General features: G+C 47.7%; 1 protein-coding gene across 2 annotated transcripts in view; it reads right to left on the bottom strand.

The window, feature by feature from the left end:
* RIF1 (replication timing regulatory factor 1) overlaps nucleotides 1-26090 on the bottom strand; it is a 357947-nt gene that overhangs the window by 30286 nt on the left and 301571 nt on the right. For both annotated transcript variants that reach the window (XM_078681750.1, XM_078681748.1), the window contains exons 31-33: nucleotides 1619-1696; nucleotides 1382-1497; nucleotides 1050-1203 (exon numbers count right to left, since the gene is read on the bottom strand). In XM_078681750.1, coding sequence (XP_078537876.1) covers nucleotides 1050-1203; nucleotides 1382-1497; nucleotides 1619-1696 — 348 coding nt within the window. The remainder of the gene's footprint in view (nucleotides 1-1049; nucleotides 1204-1381; nucleotides 1498-1618; nucleotides 1697-26090) is intronic.

The raw sequence follows: 26090 nt of genomic DNA on the forward strand, positions 1-26090 counted from the left end.
GCCGGCATGGAAAGAACATCAATTTTTGACAGCTAGCATGTCTGTGCTGATGGTTTCGACGAGGAACGGTGGGAACTATGCAACAATGTCTTTCCACCTTTCCTGTCAATTGTCACCCTCACTGGGGATGCACAGGAGAACCTGGCACCCTACCAGTACAACAAGAGTGTTCAGAGGGCATGTCTGATATCCCCTTTCTCCTTGGCTCTCAGATCTTTCAGCTTGCCTCCAAGAAGAATGGCTTCCCTCTCCTTATAGGCATTTTCTGGCAAAATAAAAATAAGAGGGAAAGCACACACCACAGACCTCGTGTGGATTTGTTGTAGTTTTTTTTCCTCACAAACGAGGGTCGTCTGGCAAATAGGCATGCCGTTTTGGATAGAAAAATACCTCAGAAATGCAAAGCTCATTTCCTAGTCTCTAAAGATGCACCCTGAAAATAAGAAATGGGATTTTGAGAGAATGTTCTCTCGGAAAAAAGTGTTCTATGGATGCCTGATAAGAAGCCAGAAAAAAGAACCAACTCTTTGAGGCAACTGCCTGCAGAAGGCATCATAGATAGTGGAAGCTCCTGAAGCCTTAAAAAGGTGGCGCATATTTACAGCTCTTAGTTCAAGCCGGTCAGGTTGAGTTTTTCGCAATGCTAATGCTATCCAGTGCAGACATTTACATATGTGCTGTAATGCAATATGAGAAAAGCTTCTTTCTAATGTTTTTGAAGACCGAAACAGCTGCAGCATTAAATATGTGGTAAAAAGATCACTCGATAGAACATGCATAAATACGCTCAGAGATGAGACCAGTCAAAAAGCACTCTGAGACACAATATGAGACAAATTCATGATCCCCCTACAGTAAATAGGACATTGCGGTTGGTCTACATCTACAGTACATTTACGTTAGCAAAAAGGCAGGGCAATATTAGTTTCCAGATTAACTAAAGGTGAAAACAGTTTGAACTTGAATACTGCAAAACAGTTCATTGTGTCAAACATTTTGGCTACTAGAACTATAACGACAGTACGAATATTTGATTAAAATGGGTTTACCTGCTGCTCATGGAACACGCGAAGAGCTTTTTTAACTGTTGAAATTTTAGGTGAACGAATTGGGAGGGTTTTGAGTTCAGAGACAGTAAGTGTACTCAGGTCACCAATTGTCTTAATATTCTTTGCTCTTATGAGCTGTCCAAGACCTCTTGCCCTAAAAAGGAAAGGAAAGAATATCATCAACATGCTTTGTATGAATAAAGAGGCAAGAAACTGCAGTTAGAGACATTTTTGTAAAAACATTAAGACTGCTCAGAGGATGGAAATCCGTGAATGACTGCATAAAAGGGAGTTTTATTCACCTAGAAATAAAATAAATATGGTGTCCTTACCACATATTCGAAGTAATTTGAGGTAAAATGACGTCAACTGGTGTTGTGCAGTTTATAAGTGCAGGGTAAACGCTTTCTTTAGGAGAGGGCAGAGATTCCTTAGCCATTTCAGTAATCTGACAAAAAAGGCACAAACAAAATGGTTAAAATTAAAAAAGAAAAAAATCTTTTCAGTTAACTATACAGCTTAACTTGAATTAGCATATATCAATTTTAAAAGATCACAATACATCATACCAAACACTTCTTCGAGCTCTTCGGTCCTAGGCTACGTGATCCAGGAGAAATAAATCCTTTGGTTGGAGTGGTAATAAGCTGTAAAAGAAACAAGTGATTTTAGTTTATATGTCGGAGACAAATAAATATGTTCTCTTTTTAGCTGCCCACTTTGAATAATTCCCCCCCCCCCCCCCAATAGCAATAGAGTAGCTTTCAAGTGATCTGTAGGGGAGAGAATATGGACTGCTTCATATACCACAATACTAGTGAAAATTGCAGAAAACCGTAATATTGTATTAATAACTCAAATGTATTATTGCTGTACTCCTTTCGTCTATGTTACGATTCTCGTAAATACCTAGAGGCAGAGCAAGTTTTTAAAGCAACATGGGAAGCAACTTTGCAGGTCCCCCCTCTTTGGTGGGGTTCCGTTGCACATATGCCCCTACACAGGCTCAACAATTTGCAATGTTTTAATATTATGGGTCTGTGTATGGTAATTGGTATTTTTAGTACAGCATGTGAGTGTTATTTGTATGCAATGTGCTTGTTTTTTGACTAAGTGTTATTTATGCATGTATAGTTTGTTGAATCTCTTGTTTAAAAAAAATTGTATAATGTTGGGGTTCAGTTCATAGAGTCTTTCCTACTCTTTTGAGGGGTGAGGCAGGATAAAAAAACATTAGGAGGGTGTTGCCCAACGTGAAAAGGCTTCACTTCTTTAGGTCAAAATGTCACCCTGGTTCTAAACAGTTTGTCTGGAATAAAGGTGTAGGGCAGCTGCACCAAAAGAGCCTGGTGCTCACTCATGAGACTAGTTTAAGTAATCGTAATAGGGAAGATTGCATTTAGAGTCAGGAGAGACTACGAGCAGCTGCACGCTGACTTGAGGTAGTACCCATGAGGAACAATCAGGATCAAACTAAGAACCCACTGTGGCATCACATATGGCATGGGAACGTACATGTATACAAAACCTTTACACAAGGACAGCTGGGACAAAATACATAAAAACCCCGCAAGGGCTAACAAATAAACAAAAAAAACAAATGACAGTGTGGCTACTAAAGAATCTGTGCTGCAAACACCATACCAGGACACAAATTTGTCCCAGTGCTTAGTGTAAAAAGTCTTCTTAGCAAGACGCCTGGCCACAAGGATGACATCCACGACCTCAGGCGATAGATCGAATGCAGTCAGCTGCTGTTGCACAATATCCACACTTGGAAATGTAGATTGCACAGTGTGAGAAATTGGCCTGGTATAGGATGTTCACTATTCTAGTGAACACCTTGCACCAGTCCAAACAACCCTTATGGTGATGGTTGCAAGTCAACCTTATAGACCAGCTATCCTAGTGGTAGCGTGGACAGAACAGTCTTAGGCTAAAAGACTCTTGAGGGCGTGTAAATCCAGCTGTTTTACCATATGTAACCCCTTGAATACCAAATGAAAGGACACCACACAGGATATATATAAAATATATATGTATTTACTAACACACTCCTCTGAACTCTTTATGAGATCAGAGGCAAAAGCACATCACAAGTTACTTAGTAGGAATACGTTAAGTTGCACAAAATACAGTTAGGCCCTATGGGCGAAGAAAACCATATACTAAGAAAGTGGTACAAGTACCACGTCACGAGAAAAGGAAAGGCCTAGGGCCTAGACAATCGCTGGGGCTACACTATCTGAACCTTAGTTTAGAAGTAGGAGGCTCACAGGCAGCGCGTGCAGTGTCTTTACACACATGCGAGAGTCAATGTTAAGTCAATGGGAACTTAGAGTTTAGAAAAAGAAGGATTTAGGACACTTCCGGTCTAGCTAGGAGGAAACAACTAAAAACCTAGACACTTGGATAGTCAATACCTTTGGGAGCACCGAAGTACTCGCGTTACCTCACCCACAGGAAGCGGGTGCATAGGTGTGAAGATGTGTCGGGTTTCGCCTTTGAAGCCTATGGAGCCTTTGAAGAAAGATGCTGCAGGCGACCAGGAGGAAGATGTCCGGGTGGATCCAAGGGTGGATCGAGGATGAAGAGGACCTGAAAGCAGAGGGGACAGAGTCTGGGTCACTAGCCAGTGATCGGGTGGAACCAGGAAGGAACCAGACGACGTTGAGGAGCAATCAGGTGCTGTCGTGAAGCTGGTCTCTTCAGCCATGCGGAGCAGGAGGCGTCGAGGACGACCAGGTGCTGGAGGCGAGCTGTCCCACGAAGGTTCTCGCAGATGGAGGGGTCGACTGCCGGATTGGAGTCAACAAGCCAGAATTGGTGAGGGGGTAGTATTCCAAAGCGTATGACAACTTACACGACATGTTTAGATAAAGCCAAACCAAAGTTAGCATGTAACCGCGAAGATTATAATGCACTTAATGAGTATATGGTATGGCGATATCATAGAACAGCTATAAGGACATGGTTCCGAAAGCTGCAGACAGGCTCAGCTCATGCTAGAGCACCATCTCACACATAACCAAGCACTCTGCCTCCAGGATTGTGAAGGCCTGCCATAGGAGTGACTTCTAGGTTACTGTGTCTCTATATACACAAGGGTAAATATAGGAATACTATACCTAAGCAAGGGGTGATTACACAACCTTGCCACAGCTGAGTGATCAGCCAGTTTTGTCAGTTTGAGTGGCCAGCCAGGGGTGGCATAATACATGCTGCAGCCCCTGGTAGGCGTTGGTTACACCTATGCCCTGAGTACCTAGGGTACACTTCTACAGGGGCTGACAAGGTGAACCAATTCCCAATTGTGTATGTACCTAGGGTACATGGCTTGAATTTAGAGAGTGCATCTGGGCTGTGGGTCTGATTAGCAGGCCCACAGCCACATCTGAGTCGAAAACCAGTAAAGCAAAAGCAAAAAGTGGGGGTGACCATAGGACGCAGACCCTACTCTCCTACACACAGGTGTAGGTGCAGAACCCTGCAGTGCTTCTGTGACAGAAGATCATCCAGAAGTGGTATCTGATTAAAGGACAGATGCTTAGATCTAGAGGATCCGGGTGTAGGAGAGTAGGGTCTGCAATCCTATGATCACCCAGATTTTTGCTTTACTGGTTTACGACTTTCCCTGGCTGTGGGCCTGCTAATCAGACCCACAGCCTAGCTGTTCTCTCTATCCAAATTGTACTCAGGTACTGAATTGGCACTGGGCCCTCTCTGAGTCCCTGTACCCAGGTCTGAGGTGCACCCAGAAGTCTCCCAGGGGCTGCAGCATGTATTATGCCACCCCTGGGCTGACTAACCAAACAGACACAACTGGCTGCTTGACAGCTGGGGCAAGGTGGTGTAATCACCCCTTGCTTTAGATAAAGTATTCCTATATCTAACCCTAAATGGACACACAGATCTCCTATCAGTCACTCCTATGGCAGGCCTTGACAATCCTGAAGGCAGAGTGCTTGGAATCGTGTGAGATGGTGCTCTGGCATGAGCTGAGCCTGTCTGCGGCTTTCGGGATCCATCCCTTAGCCGTTTCCATGATATCGCATACCATATACTCTTACGTGCATTATAATCCTCGCGGTTATAGGCCAACTCTGGTATCGCTTTATCAAAACATGTTGAGTAAGGTGTCATACGAATTGGAATACTAACCCCTCGCCAATTCTGGCGACGGGGTTAGCATTCCACCCTTCTAGAGGGACACGACATGTATGTAACCTATAACCCCGGTTAAAGTCAGACAGAGCCTTAGCTCCACAAAATGGATGCTGCCACCGAGACACAAGTCTGCCCTCCTGCTGCTGGGAGTCCTCCCAGAGCAGGAGGCAAGGACAAAGGGTTTCCTGCCAGGGGCGGTGCCAGCACCGTCCCAGACAGGATTTTGTGTATCCTAGGTAGGCAGGGCTTTAGAGGAAGGTGACTGCAAGTGGCACCCCGGTGCTCACTGTGCATAGGCCGGCTGAAACCAGTTCCAGGGGCACTCCAGCCCCTGGCCTGGGGAAAGCCCGCCAAAGGAGAGGGGTGTAACCACCCCCCTCCTAGTCCCACCCATAGGGCAGGACTTAGTCGCGTGCCAGCCCCTTTTTGCAGGATAAAGGTAGGAACTGGCCCCCTTCCAAATCAGATCATCTTTGAATCCTGAAACTACTTTCCACGAAAGGAACTCAAGACTTCTTCTCAAGATTCTCCCTTGTGACTAAGGAGTAGTCACCCTGCAGCAGCAGGCACCAACCAAGCATTGCGGTTTGTTGCTAGTCTCTCCTTCGGATCAAGACTGCTCCAGCACGACGAGAACCGGCTTCCCTGGCACCTCTGACCTCAACCTACATCAGCCCAGCTGTGATCCGTGAGTGCGACGAGACCTCGAGGGACCGGCCATCTTCAGAACTGCACGACGCTTGTCCAGCACGACTCCCGAGTGACCCTCGACTGAGTGCTTTGGGGTAAGAGAAGCCCCGACCCTGAGCAGCTCCAGCACCGAAGTCCAGCCCCCCTGCATCCACGAGATCGGCGTGGGGCCCTTCTGCTTTTTGCTGCTCACCGCGTTGTCCAGGTCGCTTGCCCGTTGGCTAGTGGCCCCCTCACGACGCTCCACGACAACTAACACTGCTGGTCTGGTTGCTCCAGACTAGCCCGTGCTCCCCTCCAAAAGAGGAGCACCCTGGACCCTCCTGGTCCACTCAAGACGCCATTTTAGGTCCACCGCGTGGGCCTTGCATTTGCCAAGACTTGTTGCCCCAATCCTGGGTCCAGCGACGTCTACAGCAAGAACCTTCGTGGGACAGCTCGCACCTCCATCCTGGTCGCCGACAACGCCTCCTGGTCCGAGAGACTGCAGAGCCCAGCAGCGCCCACTCACCTGACTGCGGTGACTTCGCCCGGTGCCATCCTGGTGCCCACTTAATCACTGGCTAGTGATTCAGAACTCGGTCCCCTCTGCGTTCAGGTTTTCTTCCCTGATCCAGGCTTGGATCTCTTCGAACTTTTCTTCACTGGCCGCCTGCCAGCAACTTCTTCTTCAGGCTCCTGGTCCGTCAACGTGGGTTTCCGACGCAACTTGAACCCTATGCAGCCGCAGCCCCTGGGCTAGGTAAATCCAGCACTCCGGTGCTCCAGCATAGTCCAACACTCCAAGTGTTCGGATCCACTCCCGTTTTCGTCCCAGCTAGTCGGGTTCGCCCGAGAACAGTAACTTTGTGAGTTCTAGCTTCCATAGACTTTTTCCCGCCTTACGCGTGACAGTTCCCACTCTGCACGTGGCGTCCCTAGGCCTCCTGCTCCTAACCTGAGTGTTCAGTATTGTAGGCCTAGCTTTTCTAAAGCCTCTGAGAATCGTTACTTACCTGCTAGTAATCCGCATTCCACTTTTGTAGTATATGGTTTTTCGTGCCCCTCGGGCATTTGTGTAAATTGTGCAACTTTAAGTATTTTCCCAAGAGTTTTGTTGTGTGCTTAGCTCCCTGTCATAAAGAGCCAGGGTAGTCTTGTTATAAATAAATATACTGTTTATTTTCATAGCAACTTGTGTGGTGTCCTTTCACTTGGTGTTCAAGGGGTAATGTGATGGTAAAACAGCTGGCTTAACACGCCCTCTAGAGTCTTAGCCTTAGACTGCTCGTATCCATGCTACTAGGATAGCTGGTCTATAAGGTTGACTTACAACCAATCGTCAATAAGGGTTGTTTGGACTGATATATAGTGATCACTAGAATAGTGAGCACTGCACATCAGGCCAACTTCTCACATGGTGAGCAGTGGTTGGGATTTGAGCTTGCTGTTGTTTTACCACACATATCCTAAGAATATCTTGTGAAAGATCACATAAGTACTAAGGTACATATAACTTAGCTTAGAATACTCTGAGTTCTACTGAACCAGCTGTTGTAGCTCCTAGGGCCTAGCACACCCTAAACTACAACTCTAGCAAGGGATCAGTAGGCAAACATATAGTGTAGGTAAGTGCACCACTTACACCTCACTAGAAAAAGCATGTCTACCCAAGGAGAATCTACTGAGACTCCCCTTGTGGATCTTGACCCTCCACAGGTCAAATCAAGATATGCAGCTCTCAGTTTCCAGGAGATGAGACAAGTGTGTACCTCCAGGAAACTGAAACAGGGGTCTAACCCCACCATTCCCTTTCTAATAGGTCTCTTAGAGACTTATGATGCGAGAAAGATTTCTCAGCTAGATGGGAATATGCCAGCCTTAGAGGGTACCTCTGGGGATCCAGACCTCCCCAACACTGCAAATGCAGTTGAGGAGGAGGATCAGGAGGAACTCTCTGGGGATGAGGTAGACAAAGGTCTTGAGGTAGTCAGAAGGCTAACTAGGGCCAACTTAGACTTACTTGGGCTAGGATCTGGGGGACCCCCAGTACTGACCCCGAGTAGGCCTAACCCTGGAGTTAGGAGACATAGATCTCTTTCTAGGGACTCCAATAGATCTCTGCACTCTAATGCCTCTTCCCAGAGGAGAAGGAACTCTCCACAGAGGAGATTGACTTCCCCTCAGAGAATAGAGCATGAAGCTAGAATGAGACAGGCTGCTCTGAGGATTGAAAGGGAAGAACTTGCCCTGGCCAAAGAAAAGCTTGCCTTTGCTAGAGAGCAGTCGATGAGTGGGTTAGCTCCCACTGGTGGCAGCAATCTCCCAAGAGATAGAGAGAAGGGTTTAGATACTAAACACCTGACAAAGATAGTGCCCCCCTTTAAACAAGGGGACGACATCCAGAAATGGATGGCTGCTTTGGAGAGGGCCTGCACTGTGCAGTGCATTCCCCAGAGTCAGTGGGCAGCTATACTGTGGCTCTCCTTTGATGGTAAAGGTAGAGATAAGCTCCACACTACAAGAGTAGAGGATGCTAACAATTACCAGGTCCTGAAAAATACACTGGTTGAAGGGTTTGGTTTAACCACTGAGCAGTACAGGTTGCTGTTCAGAGACACCCAGAAAACTCAGTCTCAGGACTGGTCTGACTTTGTGGATAGTGCCACTAAGGCTTTGGAGGGCTGGTTGCTGGGTAGCAAGGTTACTGATTACACAGGATTGTATAAGCGGATGATGAGAGAACACATTTTAAATAATTGTCAGAACCAGTTGTTGCACCAGCACCTTGTTGATTCAGATCTGACCTCTCCCCAAGAATTGGGAAAGAAGGCAGACAAATGGGTCAGAACAAGGATCAAGCAGAACCAGAACCAGGGTGGTCAGAAGAAAGCAGACCAGAAGGGTAATGCTAAGAGTGAACAAAATGACCAGAAGTCTTCAACAGGTCCCCAACAAACCAAAGAGGGTGGGGGTCAGGCTTCACAGCAGAAAAAGAAGACTCAAGAAGGCCAGTCAAAAAGGTGGTGCCAGTACTGTAAAAGTAAGTCTCACTGGTTTAGTGAGTGCACCAAAAGAGGAGGGCAAACCTCTACCACTACAGCCCCTAAGGCAACTGCACCCCCTAGTACAGTCAGTAGTGGTAGTGCACCTCCCAAGGCATTAGTTGGGTTAACCTTGGGAACTGAGGGGTCTGACAACTTAGTTGGCACACTCACTCAGGCTGTCCTTGTCTGTACAGGGGATATGGATATATCCCCTGACACAAGTCCAAATACTTTGGGCAAATACAGGCAGACACCTTTGATTAATGGCAAGATGGCTCAGGCCTATAGGGACACTTGTGCCAGTGTCACCATGGTGACACCTAACTTTGTGGACCCTGGACAGATCATGCCAGGTACAGATTTCCTGGTGACCAATGCCAGCAAAGTCACTACCAGTCATAGTATGGCGATTGTGGCTTTCTCCTGGGGTGGGGTGAAGGGTCAAAAGAAAGTTGTAGTCAGTTCAGACCTCCCAGTTGATTGTTTGTTGGGCAATGATTTGGAGTCATCACTATGGTCAGAAGTGGAGCAGAGGACTCGCATGGAAATGTTAGGCTTGCCAGCACATGTGCTTGCTGTGACTAGGTCACAGGCCAGAAGATGCCCCACTGAACAGGTGCTGGATCCTGGAACTATGGACCAGACACCTTCCAAGAAGAAGAGCAGTAGGGTTAAGGCGTTGCCTTCCCCCTTGCCCCAGGTTGAGGATCAAGTCTCTGAGGAGGCTGATCTGAGAGAGCCGAGGGAAACTGAGCCTAAAGAGCTTGAACTTGATCAAGTTGAGTTTCTGGGCTCAGGGGGACCCTCCAGAGAAGACCTGGGGAAGGCACAGTTAGACTGCCCTTCCCTTGAACCCCTCAGACAGCAGGCTGCTGCTGAGGCTGCAGGGAATGCCACAGGTGCCCACAGGGTATACTGGGAAGATGGACTCCTGTACTCGGAGTCAAGAGACCCCAAGCCTGGTGCAACCAGGAGGCTGGTCATCCCCTTGTCTCTGAGAGGTTTCCTTCTCACCTTGGCCCATGAGATTCCCCTTGCAGGTCACTTAGGCCAGACAAAGACTTGGGACAGGCTTGTCTCACACTTTCACTGGCCCCACATGAATGAGAATACCAAGGAGTTTTGTCGCTCCTGTGTCACTTGCCAAGCCAGTGGTAAGTCAGGTGGCACCACAAAGGCCCCCCTCATACCACTACCTGTGGCAGGGGTCCCCTTTGAAAGAGTGGGGATTGACATTGTTGGTCCAATGGAACCCCAGACAGCATCAGGGCACAAGTTTATACTGGTGGACCATGCCACCAGGTATCCTGAAGCTATTCCACTTAGGACCACTACAGCACCTGTAGTGGCAAGGGCCCTAGTTGGAGTGTTCTCCAGAGTGGGCTTCCCTAAGGAGGTCGTTTCTGACAGAGGTGCAAACTTCATGTCAGGATATCTGACTGCAATGTGGAAGGAGTGTGGTGTGAACTACAAGTTCACCACACCCTACCACCCACAATGCAATGGGCTTGTTGAGAGATTCAACAGGACCCTCAAAGGGATGATTCATGGACTACCTGAAACTCTTAGGAGAAGATGGGATGTCCTGATCCCCTGCCTCTTGTTTGCTTACAGAGAGGTCCCACAGAAGGGGGTTGGCTACAGCCCCTTTGAGTTCTGTATGGGCATCCTGTAAGAGGACCCCTGTGTTTGGTGAAGGAAGGATGGGAGAGACCTCTCAAAAAGCCTGCAACCAACATAGTGGACTATGTACTTGGTCTCCGCTCCAGGATGGCTGAATACATGGAAAAGGCATCTAAAAACCTAGAGGCCAGCCAAGAACTCCAAAAAGCTTGGCATGACCAAAAGGCTGTCCTGACTGTATACCAGCCTGGGCAGAAGGTGTGGGTACTGGAGCCAGTGGCCCCAGCAGCACTCAAAGACAAATGGTCTGGGCCCCACACCATCATTGAGCAAAAAGGAGAGGTCACCTACTTGGTGGACCTTGGAACTCCCAGGAGCCCCCTCAGAGTGCTCCATGTGAACAGGCTCAAGGCATATGTCGACAGGAAGGACATGAGTTTGCTCATGGCCACAGATGAGGGACAGGAGGAAGAGAGTGACCCTCTCCCAGACCTGCTCACTCAGAATCCTGATGATGGATCAGTAGATGGTGTTGTCTTTTGTGGCAGCCTCTCTGAACATCAGCAACAGGATTGCAGACAAGTTCTGCAATCCTTTAGACATATGTTCTCTCTGACACCCAGCCAAACTGATTGGTGTACCCATGATGTTGACACTGGAGACAGTCTGCCTGTCAAGAGTAAAATCTACAGACAGCCTGATCATGTTAGAGACTGCATCAAAACAGAAGTGCAGAAAATGTTGGAGCTGGGAGTCATTGAGCCCTCAGATAGCCCTTGGGCTAGCCCAGTAGTTCTAGTGCCAAAGCCTCACACCCAGGGTGGTAAGAAAGAGATGAGGTTTTGCGTAGACTACAGAGGCCTCAATGCAGTCACTAAGACTGATGCCCACCCAATACCAAAGGCAGATGAACTTATAGATAGATTGGCTTCTGCCAACTACTTAAGCACATTTGACCTGACCGCTGGGTATTGGCAAATCAGGTTAGCTGAGGAGGCCAAACCCAAGACAGCATTTTCTACCCCTGGTGGGCATTATCAATTTGTGGTAATGCCCTTTGGTTTGAAAAATGCCCCTGCCACCTTCCAAAGGTTGGTGAATCAAGTCCTCACTGGGCTGGATGACTTCTGTGCAGCTTATCTTGACGATATTGCTGTCTTTAGCTCCACCTGGGAGGATCACCTGGTCCACCTGAGGAAAGTGTTAGAGGCCCTGCAAAAGGCAGGCCTCACTATCAAGGCCACTAAGCAGACCCTCCAGGATATCGCGATTTCGCGGTTTGCCGCGAAAACGGCACTTTTGTTAAAATGCCGCGATTTTTACTAAAGTGCCCGCGAAAACGGCACTTTTGTAGAAATCGCGGCATTTTAACAAAAGCCGCTGTATCCTGGGGGTCTGATAATTATCTGCGGTCGCAAGGGTTGTGACTTCCACCCTGAATATAAAAAGGCATGTTTGGGAGAAGCGAGCGCACGCTGCTTTCAACACATCATGCAAGTAATGGGCTTTTAAAGACATGTTAAGTACTGTAAGTGCGGCTGTAATTTGATGCTCGCCAGTCTGCAAAGCTCTATCAGCCCGGGCTGACAAACACAACGGGGAGGGGGTGGGGGGAGCAATGGGTGTTGCACGCCTGCTTAATAATCTTTTTTGTGCCTCAGAAATCGAGTTGCATAAATTAACATGAGCAGCAGCGGTTGCCATCGCTGCGACTTCCTAACAAAAGAAATTAGTTGTGTAATATTTAAGGCAATATTTGATGTATCTATTAGCGCTGGCTCTGACCTGCAGCTTCCTTCCTTTGTGCCTCTGGGTTCCAGCAGCAGTTTCCAGTCACCCGTGCGTCGCTTGTTTCTTGAAATGGGTTCGAAAATGAAATCCCCAGAACCTCTGCCGTGAGCACTTATCTCATCACCGGAAAAAAATGGAGATGAAACTGTAGGGAGCACTTCCCTTCTGAGGCTGGAAAGTCGGAGTTAATAAGTTGGGTTTGTTAGAAAAAGAAACTAAAAAGCGACATGTAATTGAAAAAAAAGAGGCCTATTAGTTCGATAATAAAACTCTTCATTCTCCGTGAGGTCCGAATGCGCTGCGCTTCTCAAATGAATTATTATTGCTTTAATGCAGGCGGGAATATGTTGGGTGTATCCCTGTAATTTTAACAATTGAAGGCTTGGTTTACAGAGCGCCGGATAAAGGAATACAACAGTATGTATAATTCAATCGAGGAAGGAGACTGCTGTGAGCGCAAAGACCATCCTTAGCAGTGCCACTCTCCTCACCCTCGGGGTGCGCTGGCATTTTCGTGGTCAGCTGCAGACTATATAGCTGGACTAGCAGCCTCATGACCCCATTCTAGCCCAAGACCTATGCCAGTGCCCAACCTTTATGCGTGAGCGACCTTTTTCTCTACCTAAATGCAGATTACCTTACAGCAGAGCACAAGTGTGGGGGGTAATGGTATGTCCGGTGCTATGATATAATTACAGGAGGCAGTGATGCTGGTAACTGGGTCTCGCCGGCATAGCCCAACTGGCAGATGAAGAACTGCAATTCCAAGGGATAACAGCCTTCACCTGTGGGCTGCTTCCTCTATTCCATATTCCAGGTTGCCTATTCAAAGTGGAATACTCTGATAAAACAGTTTCCATTGATTTAAGGCTGAAAATGAATGATTATGAGTAAAATAAAGTGCCGCTAAAATGCCGCTAAATTTCCATATTTGTGCCGCTAAATTTCCATATTTGTGCCGCTAAATTTGCGAATCCATGCCGCTATATCCTGGGGGGTCTGACTAAGTGCCAGATAGGGCAGACACAGGTTGTATACCTGGGCCACCTTGTAGGTGGAGGCCAGGTTCAGCCATTGGAGAGTAAAATACAGGCCATCAAGGACTGGGCTCCTCCAATCACCCAGACTCAGGTTCGGGCTTTCTTGGGCCTGACTGGTTATTACAGAAAGTTTGTCAGAAATTATGGGTCCATAGTGACCCCTCTTAATGACCTGACAAGCAAGAAGATGCCAAAAAAAGTTCAGTGGACAGCAAGCTGTCAGAAAGCATTCAATGACCTAAAGCAGGCCATGTGCACAGCACCTATCCTTAAGAGTCCAGATTACTCCAAGCCATTCATTGTCCAAACAGATGCTTCTGAGTTGGGTGTGGGAGCTGTTCTGTCTCAGCTGAATTTTGATGGTAATGACCAGCCTATTGCTTTCATTAGCAGGAGGCTGACCCCCAGATAGAAAAATTGGTCAGCTATTGAGAGGGAGGCCTTTGCTGTGGTTTGGGCCCTGAAGAAGCTGAGGCCTACTTGTTTGGCACTCACTTCACCATTCAGACCGACCATAAGCCCCTCTTGTGGCTAAATCAGATGAAGGGTGAAAACCCCAAACTGCTTAGGTGGTCCATTTCCCTACTGGGGATGGATTTTACAGTGGAGCATAGACCTGGTACTGATCACAGCAATGCTGATGGGCTCTCCATGTATTTCCACTTAGCGCAAGAAGACTCACCTGGTCAAGGTTAGTTTATTGTCCCAAAGTTTGGGGGGGGGGGGGGGTCATGTAGGAGAGTAGGGTCTGCAATCCTATGATCACCCAGATTTTTGCTTTTTGCTTCACTGGTTTACGACTTTCCCTGGCTGTGGGCCTGCTAATCAGACCCACAGCCTAGCTGTTCTCTCTATCCAAATTGTACTCAGGTACTGAATTGGCACTGGGCCCTCTCTGAGTCCCTGTACCCATGGCTGAGGTGCACCCAGAAGTCTCCCAGGGGCTGCAGCATGTATTATGCCACCCCTGGGCTGACTAACCAAACAGACACAACTGGCTGCTTGACAGCTGGGGCAAGGTGGTGTAATCACCCCTTGCTTTAGATATAGTATTCCTATATCTAACCCTAAATGGACACACAGATCTCCTATCAGTCACTCCTATGGCAGGCCTTGACAATCCTGAAGGCAGAGTGCTTGGAATCGTGTGAGATGGTGCTCTGGCATGAGCTGAGCCTGTCTGCGGCTTTCGGGATCCATCCCTTAGCCGTTTCCATGATATCGCATACCATATACTCTTACGTGCATTATAATCCTCGCGGTTATATACCAACTCTGGTATCGCTTTATCAAAACATGTCGAGTAAGGTGTCATACGAATTGGAATACTAACCCCTCGCCAATTCTGGCGACGGGGTTAGCATTCCACCCTTCTAGAGGGACACGACATGTATGTAACCTATAACCCCGGTTAAAGTCAGACAGAGCCTTAGCTCCACAAAATGGATGCTGCCACCGAGACACAAGTCTGCCCTCCTGCTGCTGGGAGTCCTCCCAGAGCAGGAGGCAAGGACAAAGGGTTTCCTGCCAGGGGCGGTGCCAGCACCGTCCCAGACAGGATTTTGTGTATCCTAGGTAGGCAGGGCTTTAGAGGAAGGTGACTGCAAGTGGCACCCCGGTGCTCACTGTGCATAGGCCGGCTGAAACCAGTTCCAGTGGCACTCCAGCCCCTGGCCTGGGGAAAGCCCGCCAAAGGAGAGGGGTGTAACCACCCCCCTCCTAGTCCCACCCATAGGGCAGGACTTAGTCGCGTGCCAGCCCCTTTTTGCAGGATAAAGGTAGGAACTGGCCCCCTTCCAAATCAGATCATCTTTGAATCCTGAAACTACTTTCCACGAAAGGAACTCAAGACTTCTTCCCAAGATTCTCCCTTGTGACTAAGGAGTAGTCACCCTGCAGCAGCAGGCACCAACCAAGCATTGCGGTTTGTTGCCAGTCTCTCCTTCGGATCAAGACTGCTCCAGCACGAGAACCGGCTTCCCTGGCACCTCTGACCTCAACCTACATCATCAGCCCAGCTGTGATCCGTGGGTGCGACGAGACCTCGAGGGACCGGCCATCTTCAGAACTGCACGACGCTTGTCCAGCACGACTCCCGAGTGACCCTCGACTGTGTGCTTTGGGGTAAGAGAAGCCCCGACCCTGAGCAGCTCCAGCTCCGAAGTCCAGCCCCCCTGCATCCACGAGATCGGCGTGGGGCCCTTCTGCTTTTTGCTGCTCACCGCGTTGTCCAGGTCGCTTGCCCGTTGGCTAGTGGCCCCCTCACGACGCTCCACGACAACTAACACTGCTGGTCTGGTTGCCCCAGACTAGTCCGTGCTCCCCTCCAAAAGAGGAGCACCCTGGACCCTCCTGGTCCACTCAAGACGCCATTTTAGGTCCACCGCGTGGGCCTTGCATTTGCCAAGACTTGTTGCCCCAATCCTGGGTCCAGCGACGTCGACAGCAAGAACCTTCGTGGGACAGCTCGCACCTCCATCCTGGTCGCCGACAACGCCTCCTGGTCCGAGAGACTGCAGAGCCCAGCAGCGCCCACTCACCTGACTGCGGTGACTTCGCCCGGTGCCATCCTGGTGCCCACTTAATCACTGGCTAGTGATTCAGAACTTGGTCCCCTCTGCTTTCAGGTTTTCTTCTTCCCTGATCCAGGCTTGGATCTCTTCGAACTTTTCTTCACTGGCCGCCTGCCAGCAACTTCTTCTTCAGGCTCCTGGTCCGTCAACGTGGGTTTCCGACGCAACTTGAACCCTATGCAGCCGCAGCCCCTGGGCTAGGTAAATCCAGCACTCCGGTGCTCCAGCATAGTCCAACACTCCAAGTGTTCGGATCCACTCCCGTTTTCGTCCCAGCTAGTCGGGTTCGCCCGAGAACAGTAACTTTGTGAGTTCTAGCTTCCATAGACTTTTTCCCGCCTTACGCGTGAGAGTTCCCACTCTGCACGTGGCGTCCCTAGGCCTCCTGCTCCTAACCTGAGTGTTCAGTATTGTAGGCCTAGCGTTTCTAAAGCCTCTGAGAATCGTTACTTACCTGCTAGTAATTCGCATTCCACTTTTGTAGTATATGGTTTTTCGTGCCCCTCGGGCATTTGTGTAAATTGTGCGACTTAAAGTATTTTCGCAAGAGTTTTGTTGTGTGCTTAGCTCCTTGTCTCATAAAGAGCCAGGGTAGTCTTGTTATAAATAAATATACTGTTTATTTTCATAACAACTTGTGTGGTGTCCTTTCACTTGGTGTTCAAGGGGTAATGTGATGGTAAAACAGCTGGCTTAACACGCCCTCTAGAGTCTTAGCCTTAGACTGCTCGTATCCATGCTACTAGGATAGCTGGTCTATAAGGTTGACTTACAACCAATCATCAATAAGGGTTGTTTGGACTGATATATAGTGATCACTAGAATAGTGAGCACTGCACATCAGGCCAACTTCTCACACCGGGTAGCACACACTTCAATCCGAAGGCACTACGATGCCTTGATCTGGTTGTACCTGATCTTCAAAACTCAGGGAAGGAGAGGTAGTGGCGGAAAAGAGTACAGAAGTCCCATACTCTACTCTAGAAAGTGTTTCCTAGAGAAAACCTTCTTGGGAACTCCAGCACACAAACGGTTTTTGATACTGTGCATTCACATATGATGAAAATACCTAGCCAGGGCTCTCCCCATTGTTGAAGGAGCCCTGCACCACCTCAGGAGGCAATTGCTGTTTGTGATCCAAGGCATCGCCGGCTAAGCTGGTCTGCCCAGACTTCAAAACACACAATTGGGGAGATACACTGACACTCAAGCCAGTGCTTGGGGCGCAGTGCCTCTTGGCACAGGACCAGCTTGTTGCAGTACCACATGGGAGTGGTGGTGTCTGAGACCCTGCACGGACCTTCCCTTGACAGACAGTGAGAAAGCGTTCAATGCCAAGAGGATGGCCGCCCACAGTGCCACCAGATTTATGTTGCGCCAGGTTTCTGCCAAAGTCCTCTGATCTCCACCTCTCCCCATGATCTCTCCAAACCACCAGTGATGCATCCATCACCACGGTCAGCCCTGGGTGGGGAAAGAAGATGGGTCTGTCACTGAGTAGGTTGTAGTCGATCAGTCACCACTGCAGATCTTGAGCAGTCTCCTGCGAAACCTGCATGACCTGCAAAATGTGTCCTTGGTGCGCAGTCTGAGACTTCAGAACCAATGCCGAGCCCGCATATGCCACCTGGAAAAGTGGACAAACAGAAGCATGAGGCTAGCAGCCCAAGCCACCTCAGAGCGGCTCTTACCAAGATCCAGAAGCAAGGCTGAAGCATTGGAATCCCACCCCGAATGTCTTGGAGTCACTGCACGGGAGAAAAGGCCCAAAACTGCAGTGTCCCTAAGACCTATAAAAGTAAGTCTCTGTGAAAGAGTAAGATGTGATTTAAGCTCGTTGCTCAAGAACCCCAACGATGTCAGAAGGTTTGCAGTCATCGGGAAGTTGTCTCGGACGGACCGGTGAGCCCACCTTCAACGTTAGTTGTTGAAGTAAGGGAAAGCAAGCATCCCCAACCACTGAAGATGGACGGTGACCATCCCCACTACTTTTATGAAAACCTGAGTGGTGCTGGGTAGGCAGAAGAGGAGCGCAATAAACAATGTTCCTGGTCTACCTTGAACAGCAGGTAATGTCTGTGGGACTACATGGCAAGCACATGAAAGCATGCGTCCTGCAGCTCTATAAGTATCTATCCAGTCATACGGATCCAGGGCAGACAGAATTTAGGACTGTGTTGACCTTCTGAATTTTTCCTTCTGCAGATATACATTCAGAGGTAAGATCACAATTAGGACAAATGTCTGCCCTCCTTCAGCACGATGAAATAGCGGCATTAACAACCCACCCCCGTTTCCAAAGCAGCACCATTTTGATGGCTTCTTTGGCAGGAAGCGTCTGCACATCTTGGAGTAAATAGATAGGTGCTCTTGTGAAAACCGCATTGATGTGGGAGGAAGGAGCTGTGGGTCAGAAAGAAATGAGGGGGCATAACACTTCTGGAAGACCGGGGGGGGAAAGACCTGGGGGGGTGGGGGGGGGGGCTCATCTGGTGGATGTGATGGGTCTGCCACTCATGTAACAAAAACCCAAAACAAAACCGTCTGATCCGGTAGCGAACAGGATGGCTGCGCTGCATTAAGGCCCAACTCAAGTGGATTCGAAGATGCAGCAGGGTTGGTCGGTCTGTGCACTCTTCTCGGGTCAAATTGGTCTCTTGCAAGATCGTAGGAGCAGGAGAGTCCCTCAAGAATTGAAGCAATCTTTCTCACCTCCCTTTTACTTCCAGACCATTTACATTCAGGATAGTATTGTTATTGGAACAACTTTATCTCTGCATTTCATCCCCCATTATGATCAAAGTTATACCCGCGTCTATGGCACATACAGATACTGGGGCATCTGAGGTGGTTGAGGCCATTTATTATTTTTTCATTTTTTTCCTCAAATGATCCCCACCCGGTGCCCTTACCCCCAACTGTCGAGAATCCTCTCTAGCTTCCTCATGGTCTAAAGCCTTAGGACACCTCACACCTGGAGGGCACACATCAAATACATAAGAACAATAAACTTCCAAGAAACTGCAGAACCAATACTGTGCAGGGGAGAGCATGAACTCTGGTACTGGGGAGCTTGATTGTCCTAAGGTTATTGCAGTTTTTCTTCTACATGAAGTTATACGTCTAATGAAAATGTTACTTTTTTTTTTTAACTTATCTGGGAGGGGTTCAGACAACAATATAACCGTGTGCTTTGAAACCAATTTGTTATTTGTCCAAGAGTTTTATCTATTCATACATACTAAAAAGAGAAAACAAACATAGTTCGCTTTTAATATGCAATTGTGTATACTACGGTGCATTTTCTAAATTTAAAAAAGTGATTCTACGTGATGCACAAGGGGGTTCTGTGTTCATTATTTATTAAATCGTGTGCTGCAGAAGTAATCAATCCAGATAGTGCATGGAATCTGCAATAGGTAGCCTAACGGCTAAAGTGGTCGACCTCGAAGCTGGGGAACCGGGTTCGAATCTCGGCAGGGATGCTCCACATCCTGTGATTCTGGGCAAATCACTTAATCTCCCCGTGCCTTACAAAATTGTGTCAGTCTGTAATGCAACTGGTGCTCATGTAAAGCGCTTGGATACCTTCGGCTCAAGTTTGCGCTATATATACTCCGCGAAAAATAAAATAAATATGTACGAGGCCGGGCAGTATTTCGAAATTAACTTCATGCTCAATCATTTTTGCTATGACAACCGCTCCCCAACCTCACAAACCAGGATGAAGCAGAGTGAAGTGAAAGAAGCCTCAATAAAAAATACAGAATAAATTGCACTCCTTACAGGAATGTGTTGTAAATAAAGGTAGCGTAGTCCTTGTAGTACCTTGTAATTAGTTTATTCATGTAAGAAGGTAAGATAAGAAGAAGAGGATACAGCCCCACTAGGAGCAGCCAGAAGTAAAACAGAATGTTAATCGGGCAAGAGACTATCCCCTTAATCAACCCCAGTCTCATCCCCCACCAGAATCTTAAGTGAGAAAACAAGGCCTAACTAGCATAGAGGTGCGTAAACACACACCCACACTTACTTGCACTTTCACCCAGACAGCATGCAGGGCACAGGAAGAATGGAGTGGTGGGGAGTGGACTAGCGACAGCACTGTTAAATCAAGCAGCTCTTACAACCTTATTCTAAAGTCCATCCACTGTGACCTCACACCTGCGAAGATTCCACAGGAAACATCACAATGGGATGGATCACTGTACCACTTCCTGCCCTCGCCCTTAAAGGCTCGACTCAAGCGACTGTTCACTAAGGCTTGACCAAACTGACCGGTCACTTGACGTTTGGCTTAACACACAAAAGGCAAGGGGCGTGGTACAAGTGGCTACCTTATAGATCGATGAAATTGGAATGAGTCTTAAATACGTCACATAAGTTGACTTGCTTTTAACACTGTACTACACTGTCAACTACTTGGAAGAAAGGCCAATCACGATCAGCATACAATCACTTGTTCAGCCCATCTGCCTGCACCATCCAAATTCTAACTACACTAGTGGCACCGAAAAGGGGTTGAAACTGGGTGAGCGAGTTTTCTTCACATGGAACCCTGCCATAGTGTCCGTAATAATCAGTAGCCTCCATCTAATGTGGGAGAATCGACTTCATATAAAGGATTTATATATACAGCTCCTGCCCTCAGTGGATCGGATTGGGCATCTTTAATGTAACTCTGTAGAAAAGTTAACATGCAGTAGCTCTTCTAAATGAGAAAGCAGCGTCCATTTTATTCTAGAACACAAAAGCAAGGTATTTCTCTAGGCAGAGTCTAGAAGATAGAATAACGAAGATAAATCAACACTACAAAAAACCAAGAAGAAGATACAAAAACCCTATTAGAGCAGTACAATAATGCACTTATCCTCCCATAATCTAATACCAAAAACGGCTAATTGCGCGTGTGCTACTTTCGAGTAAACTTTACAGTCTGTTGGCACAACTGCTGGATTATCCTGACTTGCATGTGCACAAGCAAACCAGATTTAAAGCACAAGGATGAATCCCGTGTGGGGCCGTGAAGGGACTGAAAGTTTCTAAACTGATGAATCATGCAAACCAAGGTCTGCTGGCCAAAGCAGAAACCAATGATTGCTTAGCATGGTGTGGTTTGCTTAGGTTTGTGCATAACTCGTTTAATGATAAATACAAATGCAATTGTAATAAACATCTATGCATACCACAGACACAGAAATTCCTTGATCAAACATACAAGAAAATACTTTATACCATTTGAGAAACAAGTCAGCCCTCCAAATTAGCGTGAGAGAAAGGACAACTAAAGTGGAGAATGATCACCTCCATTACGGGAAGGTGCAAGTCCACCATTTTGGGGTGGGATAAGACATTTAGTCTGTTGGCTTCCATGTTGTTCACACTAGCCATTTGTTTTGCCATAATACCCCCTTGTCAGAGCCCAGATCCATACTGGTTTACCTAGACACAACACAACAATTTCACTGTGTTTGAATAGATAAAACAAAGCTACGATGTGGTCTATATAGATGCAATCCTCATTCCTTCAAAATCTAGGAGCATGACCTCCAGGACAACATAAAATGGCAGGAAGTGGGAGCTTCTGGTTAGCTGCCAAAAAGCACACAGCAGAAGCTGATGCCGATCATAAGCAATCAGTGCTCAGGATCACGTGGTATAGAGAGAAATTAGATTTTTGATCCACAAGATGATTCTCAAATACATTTGTAGTGACGCAAGAGATTCCTAGAACTGCTTCTTGAAAAGCAAGTTGAGAAGCAGCACGCAAGGATGGTGCAAAGATACTGAGCACCAGCTTTTAGGGAAAGGGGAGAACTCCAAGAACAAAAGTCATTGAAGCCAGACTTTTGCAGCTATAAAAGGATATCACAGTATAATGTGCGTCAGGGGAATGGGGAAAGGGGGCAATATTACCTCCCCATATATTATATATGTGCCTCAACAGACATTTGACTGCCAAGTAAAGGAGCAGCTATGAATCCTTTTTCTCCACTTAGTACCAAATTATATTACACAAAAGCGTAAGGATCACTTAGCTGAGGCACAACCTACCAATATTCACAAATGGGCAGTGACCTGTGATAAAATTACTGTTAAGCAGTAAGAAATAAAAAATGCCAACCACCATAAAATGAATAAACATTTCAATGAATTAATCTGCTACCATGCCTGCATGCAATTAGCATTTTGTCCAGCCCCACTATGGCACAAGTTTGGAAAAGACTACATGTTCTTTAAGTTGCCTTTATAGACACCTATTCTCCTTGGAAAACATAATGGAACATTTCGTTTAGCAGTGGATCAAGGCAAAAAAGCAAATGTGTGGTGTCCCTGAGGTGATGCAATGAAATGCAAAAATGGCAAAATCTCGATTATGAAAAACACTACTGGTTCTTCGAACATAGGGGTGTGAAATTTGATAAAATATATCTAGCGGTCCAAGGAACGGGATGCTTCAATAATCCATTTGATCTGTTAAAAAAAATAATCTCCAATTGGCCCTTTTGGTGCCATGCAGCGAAGTGACAAGTTATGAAAGCGTTCTCGTTACATCGGAACTTTGATAATTGCCTATTTGATCATGCCAGAGCTCACACACACATTTACATGTTTAAGGGTATTCTATTCACCAAAACATCCAATCAATACACATCGTGTAAAAGGTCGGACATGTATTCATGGAAACAGCAGGAGTAAAAGGTTTTCCACGGTAGGAAAACAGGGGGTGTAAGTATAGTGAATTTGCAACTGCTCAGGAGATTGTCACACAAGCAATTATTTCAGTGCATATGTGCTCATGCAAACAATCCATAAACGTTTGCTTGGAGTATGATGCCAGACTTACTTCTGTGAACTCTTCTGAATTTCTGAAAGTCATAACTCTGCACCTCTGCACCAATGAAAGGAACAAATGCCTGTAAGCACACTTTTGTTCATTTACAATTGGGCCAGATTAACTTTGATGTTGCCCATAACAACTTTACATTGTTTCTCCTTTATTAATTTTTTGTATATGTTTTTTAAAAAAGATTTTCATGCATTAAACACATCACCACATGATACTTCGGGGAAACGGTATCTAAAAATGAATAGTTTGTCAATTTTTTTTCGAGTTGCCCATTTTTTTAATGCACATTTTATTTTGAAACCAAACATTCACCAGACTTGCTTTCAGGATTCTACATCTACATGCATCCAGTGAAGAAGCAGTCAGATTTTGTAAACGTGTGAACGTTTTCATTCTAGAACCACTGTCAGTAATGCAAGCTGAACTCTCAGCTCCCTGCATTACTTTAGAATGGTAATGTTAGTTGTAAACGTTTTGCATTAATGAAACATACATACAGTTCTGAACTAGTATATCTTGACTTCACTGAAGATAATTCTCTATCACAGAGACCTAAAAAGGTATTCTAAATAAGAAAAAGAAAAGCAATCCGCAGCAGTAGGTTGGGCCTTTTGTTCAATGGACAAAAACATGAAAAATGTTGTCCTTGATCCCAAACATGATATCGTAAGAGTTAGGTGATGGGAAGTCCACACCCCTAATAGTAAAATTCCATTGATACAAATTCAGCAACAAACTGCAAAAAAGGACAACTAGACAAGCCTCCTCCGTCTCTGCTCCCAATATTTGGATCAACATCCCTGCATTTAAAGTGCTTCAAGTCCACAGTACCTGAAAAAGATGCGACAGTTCACCTGTTCAGAGAACACCACTATGCTACACTATAAGAATGACTATCTATGGATATGCCGCCTCTTCTGAACGATCCTGAATCCACATTCCAGCACTCAGTTGCTCTCCGGCTAGGATGGCACTCCACAAATACCTAGCAAACACAAGGAGATGATGGCCGCAGCGCTGAAACTTTTCAATCACTCACCCACACGGTCACAGATCTGGGTTGAATCCATCATCGTTCTTTAGCTCACTTTGACACCCCAGTTCAGACACAGCTATACCTACACATGCATACTGTAAACCTCCCACCAGTAGATCCTAAGAGACCTATGCTTGTAGACAGTCAGACAAAACAGTCTACTCCAATGACATCACAGAAGAAATACTGTACCCCCCTCCACTAAGTAGGCAGACCATCAATTCATCAGCTTCCATTTGAAGCCATGCTCTCATCACCATAATTTTCCATTTTTAATTTACACTTGGTGGGTGCATGCACAATTAATGAAAAAGAACCAGTATTGTTCTTGTCAAACAGAACCTTTCATGGATTTAATATGCTATAAATTACATAAGACTAAAGCAGTACATGTGACTCATAGGTCAGGAAAAAAAAGATTAACCTAAAGGTCTATTGTTGGAACAATTCAATGAAGTCAACAACAATCAAAGTGATGTTTATGAAGCAAACACGTATTTATTTCCATGTCCACATAATTCCAAGGAATCATGATGGGGGGTTATTATGGGAGGGAGAGGGCGTGGCTTGACCGAGGATCGTGGCGGACGCGTGAGCTTTGAGCTCCGTGCCAGCCCGACATTTATCCTTGCAGAAGGACCATCTGGGGTTGCCTTGGACGGCCCTGCTGGTCCCCTGGATTAACCGAATGCTACGGGGAGCATCCGGACGGACACTGAGCCGGATCGGAGTGGCTGACTGGACGCTGTGCCGGCGGCGGCAGACGACTAGCTGGGGTAGACTGTAAAATGGCAGCCCGATTAACTGCCGGACGTCTCATCTGCTCATGGTGCCCCAAGAGCTGGGGACCGAGCATAGACTGGCATATATCGGGCGGAGTGTCGCGGTGATGGGGGAAGTGATCTGCCACTGAGAGGACTAGAGAAGTGGCGGTCGCTCAGAACGTGCTAGGTTTGCACAGAGAAGGCTTGCGACGACTGAGCGTCGCCCGCGTAGCATCGGGGCTGCCAGGGCTCGAGGAGTGGCGGGATTGATTCAGGGGCGGCGGTCGCCTCTGGCACCTCAGCTGGGGGAAGCAGCTCAGCCGACTGCGACGAGGCGGGGGTCTGCAGCACTGGTGTGGCCTCGCTGACCGGAAATCGAGGCGGGAATCCCCACCGGGAGCAGCATTTGATGCGGTCTGCCCTGCGGCTGTGCCCGTACGGAACAGCGGAGCAGTGACTGAGCGGATTGCCGCAGGCCGACAGCTGTGGCTCAACGACTCCAGACTGTGCCCCCCTGACTAGGCCGCTCTGTTGTGGGGGCAGAGCAGGGGGGGGCTCCCAGAGCGCCGCGGCAAGCTGCACTTGACTGATTCGGGGCTTGCCACCCCATGTCCTAGCGGATCCACACTGATTGGGCAGCGGGAGTGCACCCCGTCGTCCTTGGCTCTTCCACCTGGAAACTGTGGGCGAATATCACCCGGAGGCCCTGTCCGATTGTGGTCTGGAGGGCGCTTGGCAGAATGTGGCCCAGACACGGGGACGCAGCCTGGGGCCCCCCCTGACTACCAGTTGAGGCTGGGGTAGTGCCAAATCCCAGGGGCTGTGTGACTTGGGGACTGACCTGTAGTCACCCCTGGCCGATGAGGTGCCTGAACAGCAAGAGGGGTGTGCTTGTGGGCTGGCAGAGCTACATGCTGGAGTCGGAGGTGGGAGTGGCACCTCCCACCCCGAGACAGTGCCCAGTGACTAACCATGTGGAGGTGGAGGAGCGACCTTGCGGATTTGGGGGTGTGTGATACCCTGCCCCGGGAAGCGGCCAGAGTCGGACGCAGGAGGGCACAAGAGCAGGCAGAGCAGATCTTGCCCACCATGGGCAAACCAAGATCGTGTGGCCGGGGTCACCCAGGAGCAGGATGACTATCCACCGACCCATCAGCAAGCGCCCCCTGATGACCAGATGCAATCGCAGTTTCAACAGATACTGGAGGCGATCGCGGAAACAAAAGCAACACTCCACCAAGTCATCAGCATGGTGGCAGTGGGTCTTGGGCTACTGCGGGACGAACACAAATCACGGTCGGAAAGGGCCAAGAAGACCGAAACCGTTGTTACAAAATCGCACCAGCGCAGCAACTGAAGACACTGACGGAGAGGGTGAGCATGCTCAAATGCAGGGCTGAGGATGCAGAAGGACACAACCGACGGAACAATGTGCGAGTGGGGGGCCTACCGGAGGGGGCAGAAGGGAACGACAGTGACAT

This window comes from Lissotriton helveticus, chromosome 3_1, assembly GCF_964261635.1.
Source record: "Lissotriton helveticus chromosome 3_1, aLisHel1.1, whole genome shotgun sequence".
NCBI lineage: Eukaryota > Metazoa > Chordata > Amphibia > Caudata > Salamandridae > Lissotriton > Lissotriton helveticus.